At 45.6% G+C, this 7758-nt stretch overlaps 1 protein-coding gene across 1 annotated transcript; it reads left to right on the forward strand.

Annotated features, from left to right (window-relative positions):
• Window positions 1-1364: 1364 nt before the first annotated feature.
• Window positions 1365-7049, forward strand: LOC142594717 (myosin heavy chain, skeletal muscle-like). Its single transcript, XM_075720141.1, has 10 exons — window positions 1365-1562; window positions 3232-3283; window positions 3443-3567; window positions 3769-4077; window positions 4179-4382; window positions 5299-5424; window positions 5520-5690; window positions 5777-5881; window positions 6162-6257; window positions 6897-7049. Exons 1-10 carry the CDS (start codon window positions 1365-1367, stop codon window positions 7047-7049), a joined length of 1539 nt encoding a protein of 512 aa, XP_075576256.1.
• The last annotated feature ends 709 nt before the right edge of the window (window positions 7050-7758 follow it).

Here is a 7758-nt window from a genome sequence, read left to right on the forward strand (position 1 = left end):
TGATGGAGAAGGAGGATGACCTAGTGAGGCAGAATTTTTCTCTTATTACATTTCTTTATATCACTGTATGGGGTGCTGGCAAGCCTGAAACCAGCCTCAAGCTTGGGACAGATTAAGACAACTGCCAGCTTATGGACCACAAGGAAGACTTGTAGTCCTGGCCTGTAGGTTTGCAATAGCTGAAGCCTGAAGGCATACTCAAGGTCTCAGCCTGCGGGAAGGAGCCTTGCTTCAGTGCCACTCCATTATCTGGCAGAGGATGTCATGAAGCAGGCTGAACATCGAACCAAAATAACTTTGACTTGCTCTGTAAGGGTATGTGGAAGGAGAGTGTCTGCTCCTTTAAGAGTATCTGGTTGAGGACCTTTTTTGACACCGCAAGGAACTGGAAGAAAAGGAGGAAGCCGTAAACAAGAACATGCTGGGACACAAAACTGACTGACAAATGGTAAGGGAGGAGTTGATGGGAACCAAACCTGGTCAGTCACACTACTTGATGAAGGAATGTGAGGGTGTGAAAATGTTTATTCCAGCACGGTTACCAGATCAGGGACCTTGTCAGCTGGGAAACTAAGGTAAAAGGGGGAACCAGTAACAATATATACAGAGACGCAGACCTGACCAAACATGGAGTCAATGAGAAGAAACAAACCTTGCCACACTAATTCATAGACTCATAGAATCATAGAATGCTTTGGGTTGGAAGGGACCTTTAGAGATCATCTAGCACAACCCCCCTGCACTGAGCAGGGACATCTTTAACTAGATCAGGTTGCTCAGAGACCCATCCAACGTGACCTTGAATGTTGCCAGGGATGGGGCCTCCACTACCGCTCTGGGAAACCTGTTCCAGTGCTTCACCACCCTCATTGTAAAAAATTTCTTCCTTATACCCAGTCTCAATCTACCCTCCTTTAGTTTAAAACCATTACTCCCTGTCCTGTCACAACAGGCCTTGCTAAAAACATTGTCCCCATCTTTCCCATAGGCCCCCTTTAAGTACTGAAAGGCCGCAATAAGGTGTCCCCACAGCCTTCTCTTCTCCAGGCTGAACAACCCCAACTCTCTCAGCCTGTCCTCGTAGGAGAGGTGGTCCAGCCCTCAGATCATTTTTGTGGCCCTCCTCTGGACCCACTCCAGCAGTTCCATGTCCTTCTTGTGCTGAGGGATCCACAGCTGGACACAGTACTCCAGATGAGGTCTCACCAGAGCAGAGTAGAGGGGCAGAATCACCTGCCTCAACCTGCTGGCCACGCTTCCTTTGATGCAGCCCAGGATATGGTTGGCTTTCTGGGCTGCAACTGCACATTGTTGGCTCATGTCCAGCTTTTTAATTTGATTTAAAATTAATTTAATTTTAATTGATGGGCTATCAAGAAACTACAGGTGCCACTTCCAGGAAGATCAGCCTGGACTTCACGACTGATAAGATTGTGAACCAGGGGAGATCCCAGACAGAGCTGGGGTGGATGCAGGAACTCACAGAGCTGCACAAACCTATAAGGGGACGTGCAGGGGAAGAGGGAGCAGGGAGGAACAAAGAGGAGGATAAACAGAAAAGGGTATAAGGGGATGGCTGCATGTAAAATGGGGCCAGTCAGTGCTCTTGTCTAGCTGAGCCTTGCACCTGATCACCACAGTCAGTCCTGTCTTCTTACATCTTTTTATTAAATATTTTCTTGACTATCTCTTTGTGTAATCTCACTCTCTATCCCATGTATGCCAGCTACTGGTGAGGTGCCTGTATGTGTATGAGTAAAAATTAGTGTCAGCTACTGGAGTCAGTCTGGGGGCACCCCTGGCCTGTGCTGGCAGCTGCTGGAGCCAGTGGGGTCTCAGCATCAGCTATTGGAGTGGGGGTTTTTAGCTTCCAGCCACTTGGGTGGGAATGGTGTGTGTTCCCAAAACCAGCTACTGGGGGGACACCAGGGTGAGCGAGAGGCTCAGTGCTGGCAGCTGGAGTGGGACCAGAATGAACAACCTGTTCACATGCCTGGTGCTGGCTGCTGGGGGGAGCTGAGCATCTGTGTCTTCCCCAGTCCTGGTGTGCATGGTGTGTGCATGTGCATTCACCAACAAACTAAGTTGGATCAGCTGGTCAGTAGGGGGACCTCAGGTCCAGGCTAGGGTATCAGGCAGGTGGGAGATTCGTGGTGGTATGCCCAGGGGGACTTGTGAATGTGGGGTGTCCTTGGCATAAGTGTGTGAGTGCTGCATGTTTGTGAGCATCAAGCAGGACCAGCTGGCAAATAGGTAACTGTGGGGCAGGTCAGAGGGCTGGGGTGCAAGCAGGGGTGCTGGGTGGACAGAGAGGCTGTGCTGGACTCGAGGGAACTGCAAATGTGCATGTGCTTGTGAACCTGGTCAGTATGTATGTGTGCCTGCACTAGTGACCTCCTGTCTCTGCTAATCCCAGAGGAGGAGGGGATGTGTCTGTCTGTGCTAGTGTGATGTGGGTCCTGTAGATGGCACCCTGTGTGGGTGCTGTTGATGGCAGCACCTTGGCTGTGGCAACCTCTGTGACCACCTGTGTTGGTATCCTCTGTGTGTGTGTTTGTGTCTGTGTGTGTGTCTGCCACGACCCAAACCGGACTGTCCAGAGAGATCGTGGAGGTTCTGTGATTCCCTTGGGCTAAATTAAGGTGAAACAACACCAGATGACCAATTAAGCACTTTATTGACAGTAAACACCAACCTGAACTTGGAAAGCATGACGATATGCAGGGGATAAGGGGGACCCTCCCGTTGAGTCATGAGGTTCAGAATAGATCCCCTTGCTTTCTAAACTCCTTTCCAGAGAGGAGTGTAGGTGTGGCTAGGTCTAATCTTAGTCTCAGACTTGGTCAACAATTTATGTGAATAAGGAGGCAACCCAAACCAGGAAAGCACCACGATAAGCAATGTGGGTTCTAATCCAAATGCTTATAAAAGGAAAGGAAAAGGAAGGAAGAGGAGAGAGAAAGAGATATCACCACCCTTGGATCCTGCAATGTTGATGATAAACGTGGTAGTCCTGCGGTGGTGGGTATGCTGCTCCCGGAGTGCAGCCAGCAGCGCCAGCAGCGGGTGCAGGGAGGCTGGTCTGGAGCAGAGGAAGCAACAGTGCGGTGTCCTCCAGTGGTGGGGGTGCACCACGTAGGTCCTCGAATTGTGTCTTTTATAGGCCAGTCCCTGCCTCTAGTCTCCCCCACCTTGAGGCTTATTCCAGAATGTTCTCCATCTTCTGCGCAGGTGCCACTGTATGTGGGGGATGGTCATGAGGGGTCTTTTGGGGGTCTTTCAGGTAGTTGTGAGCCCCTTCCTCAAATGAACTCTGCATAACCTTTGACCATCAGAGGGCAGAACTTCGAGTCCTCCGACATGCCTCCTGGCTCCGTGCCAACACTACACTTATGGGCTTCTCACCTATGGTGCTAACCAGACCAGGTCTTTGTTCCCACAGAGGAGATTTCCGACCTCACGGAGCAGATTGCTGAGGGAGGAAAGGCGATTCATGAGCTGGAGAAAGTAAAGAAGCAGATTGAGCAGGAGAAATCTGAAATCCAGGCTGCCTTGGAGGAAGCTGAGGTACACAGCATTATTTATTCCTCTCTTACATGTCCTGGATCTCTATCTCATTATAAGTGCTGTGAAGTCATTCCCGACAAAAGGGGAAAGGAGTGTTTCTGTAAAAGTGTAGAGATAGTATCTAAACATGGCACTCTCTTACTCAGAGCTTCAGGTTCAGCATTTTCACACAAAAAAGTATTCTAATTTATTGTTGTCCAGGCCTCCCTAGAACATGAAGAGGGGAAGATCCTGCGCCTCCAGCTTGAGCTCAGCCAGGTGAAGTCTGAGATTGACAGGAAGATAGCAGAGAAAGATGAGGAAATTGACCAGCTGAAGAGAAACCACCTCCGAGTTGTGGAGTCCATGCAGAGCACCCTGGACGCTGAGATCAGGAGCAGGAATGAAGCCCTGCGTTTGAAGAAGAAGATGGAGGGAGACCTGAATGAAATGGAGATCCAGCTGAGCCATGCCAACCGCGTGGCTGCAGAGGCACAAAAGAATCTAAGAAACACACAGGCAGTGCTCAAGGTCCGTTGAACAATAATTGCCTACAGAGAAATATCTTAGCTGATCTTTTCAGTGCCAAACAGCTCTGAATCTGCTTATAATTTCTTTCAATGGTTCTACAGGATACCCAGATACATTTGGACGATGCTCTCAGGGCACAGGAGGACCTGAAGGAGCAGGTGGCCATGGTGGAGCGCAGAGCAAACCTGCTGCAGGCTGAAATTGAGGAGCTACGAGCAGCACTAGAACAAACAGAGAGATGTAGAAAGGTGGCTGAGCAGGAACTGATCGATGCAAGTGAGCGTGTGCAGCTCCTCCATACCCAGGTAAGGTCACTTGGTGAGAAATGACACTTTTGGTAAATAGAAGAACACTTGTATGCTTTATTCCAGTCACTATTGGAGCCTCAACTTCAAAGACAAGAGGGTGGTTTTTTTAAGCAATCCTCATGATAATAAGAGAATTTTGCTGAAAAAGTGTGTACATTGATTATGTTCCCAGGCTGCATTCAATGAAACCCATGCTTCTACCCATGCATCCTAACATAGTCTCCAGAGGAAAGACATTTAGTGACAGGGACCAAGTTTTTTAGTCACCCATGCCAAATGATTTGCCATATGAGCAGTCAGAGACTGAAACTCTGAGACTACAGCAACATTCATTCCTTGCTCAGTTGAAATGTAGCACTAGGGAATCCTCATATTCCTTCAAAAATGTGCTTGTCCACTCTAACAATAAAGTGGGGATGAACTCCTGGCTCTGATGTAGCCCAAGCAGACTTTGACACGAGCTGCATGTCACAGCAGTCACCCAGCAGTCAAGAGCGGAAATCTATGGAAAGTGCCTGGTTTCAAATACTGAAAAAAATTTTGGAAGGAATCCATCCTATCTATGTCACAATTTTTTCTCTTTTCAGTGATGAGAGTGGATTACTCTTCCCGAATTATGTTGAAGAGAAGGCATTTCACTGATTTCCCTCACTCTGTTGTTATTACCTTCCTGTGCCAGCCTTGGTGGATGAGATGTGGCACAGATTGTATTTCTAAGTAGTCTTTTTCAACTTAATAAAATTGTTGGAGGAAAAAAAAAAAAAGCATTGTTCCTCAGTGAGAAGAAATTTTACAGAAAAATCTGTGGTATCTATTTTTCACATAATTATGTCTGAAATGATTCAAAATCCTGTAATGTTCTTGATTTGACATAATGAGCTAAGAAAAACAAATCTCTGATGCTGCTCAACAGAACACCAGTTTGATCAATACCAAGAAGAAGCTGGAAACAGATATTTCCCAAATCCAAAGTGAAATGGAAGAAACAGTCCAGGAAGCCCACAACGCTGAAGAGAAGGCCAAAAAGGCCATCACAGATGTGAGTTGGGGGCTCCTTTCACTGCTGATGGTGGATGTATTCTCCCCCAAACCGTCTCCAGCCCCAAAACGGCTTTGACCCTTTGCTCTCATCAGGCAGCCATGATGGCAGAAGAGCTGAAGAAGGAGCAGGACACCAGCGCCCACCTGGAGAGGATGAAGAAGAATCTCGACCAGACAGTGAAGGACCTGCAGCACCGTCTGGATGAGGCCGAACAGTTAGCTCTGAAGGGAGGCAAGAAGCAAATCCAGAAGCTGGAGGCCAGAGTGCGTAGGGCTTTCAGTTGTGCATGAGTGAGCTTGTCACGTAAGTAACGACCAGGGGAGCTCCACAGATGGGCTTCTCGTTGCAGGTGCGGGAGCTGGAAGGGGAAGTTGATGCTGAGCAGAAGCGCAGCGCTGAAGCCGTGAAGGGTGTGCGCAAGTACGAGAGGAGGGTGAAGGAGCTGACCTACCAGGTAAGGCAGGAGGCCTCTGTGGGCAAGAATACACCATTCTTGCAGGAAGCCAAAATGTAACCCTTAGGGACTTCTTTGTCCTGAGTCACACAGTTAAAAAGGAGAAGATTGAGAACATCAGAAGAAACTGTCTTTCTGGTCATGATAGGAACATCCACCTTATCACCTCTGTTTTACTGGACAACAATGGTCTAAAAGGAATGTTATTTTCTGTTTCATACAGAGGGCATTTAAAGAGGAGGGGCAAAGAGATGCTTCTTTTTCTTGCCTTTCTCTTTAGTCTGAAGAAGACAGGAAGAATGTTCTCAGGCTCCAGGATCTGGTGGACAAGCTTCAAATGAAAGTGAAATCCTACAAGAGACAAGCTGAGGAGGCTGTAAGTATTGCTGTGTGTGGAGTCAGTCTCCAGCCAGGTGGAGGTGGAATTCTGTGTTGGTGTTTTCCCCTGCATAGCTCTGTTTGAACCCTTAACTTTTTTGTCTTTTTCTTGCTCTGCACTCAGCTCTTCTAGCTGAACAGCTCAGGGATCTAGAGGGGTGTAGAATACATTTTCTGTGAGCATTATTGCATCACTGAGAAAAGCAGTGAAGGCTCAGGTCAACAGAGTGGGAGTGGGTGTCTGCTTCCTTTCACTGTCTTTATTTCATATTTCTGCCTATCAGAAAAAAGAATTACCTTCAAAAATTGTAATACATAATTTTATAGCAGTAAATAAATGGAAAATTATTTAGTGGTAATAACTGTAATTATATATAATTATTCAAAAATTCCAAAGTGCATTAGCACTTCATATCCAGAGAGGATTCCTGGTATATTTTATTAACCATCTAAACATTTAGCATTTAATCTATTTTTTTGGATTCCCTCTAGAAGTATTAGAGAGAATTACATACTCACCCACAGTCTTTTTTCTTTTTTTTTTTTCCATTATGTAAATGCAAAATACCACAGCATGTCCAGTGCAATGTTACAGTTAACATTTTAAAACTTATTTTATCTCTCTTCCTATCCCCAGGAAGAGCTGTCCAATGTCAACCTCACAAAGTTTCGCAAGATCCAGCATGAGCTGGAGGAAGCCGAGGAGCGGGCTGACATTGCAGAGTCGCAGGTCAACAAGCTCCGAGCAAAGAGCCGTGAAATTGGCAAGAAGACAGAAAATGAAGAGTAAATGCCTCCAGTGGTGTGATGTGGAAGAGAATTACACAAAATGTGAAATTCTATCACTTTGATTTTGTAATCACTGCTTAGTCCTTCATCAGTCTCTAGATAATGCCTAGATAATAAAAATTGTAGACATTTTCCCATGGAAATACTGAGAAGTTCACTTGTATTTTAATCGTTATCCTGAATTCTTATATGGTTTACATTTTTCCTTACTTATTTAAATTCATTTCATTAAGAATCTTGCTTCAGGTTATTTTCAAAGTGTTTCAGCCGCTGTTGAAGTGGTCTACTCAGATATCCTGCTTCATTCTCACCATGGAATTTCATCTAAAGACTTCCTTAAGGAAGAAATTCATCATTTCTTTGCAACAGAATGTAATTATCACTTATAACTTCTGCTTTAGGAATACAATAGATTTTAACTCAAAGGTCCTGTCCAAAGAATAAGAATTTATTGCATCTTCCAGTAAGCCAGTCTAATCATTGATTATTCTATTAAATCATGTGTCTTATTTGCAAGAAGATCTTTTTTCAGGTTAAACTTCTTCAGTCCATCAAGCCACTTTGAAACATAGATTAGAGGACATTTAAACCTAAAATGAGATCTACTTTTAACTGCCATTCATGAAAGTGATGTGCAAACCAACATTTCAAGGGCAGCACAACTAGCTACCTGATATAGTCATTCATTGTTTATATTCTGTTTCCAAAAG

This window comes from Pelecanus crispus, chromosome 12 (assembly GCF_030463565.1).
Source record: "Pelecanus crispus isolate bPelCri1 chromosome 12, bPelCri1.pri, whole genome shotgun sequence".
Taxonomy (NCBI): domain Eukaryota; kingdom Metazoa; phylum Chordata; class Aves; order Pelecaniformes; family Pelecanidae; genus Pelecanus; species Pelecanus crispus.

Coding starts and splice junctions, on each gene's coding strand:
- LOC142594717 (XM_075720141.1), top strand. CDS start 1,365: ATGGGCTATCAAGAAACTACAGGTGCCACTTCCAGGAAGATCAGCCTG. Junction 1,563..3,231: donor AGGAGGATAAACAGAAAAGG/GTATAAGGGGAT, acceptor TCTTCTGCGCAG/GTGCCACTGTATGTGGGGGA. Junction 3,284..3,442: donor GTCTTTTGGGGGTCTTTCAG/GTAGTTGTGAGC, acceptor TTGTTCCCACAG/AGGAGATTTCCGACCTCACG.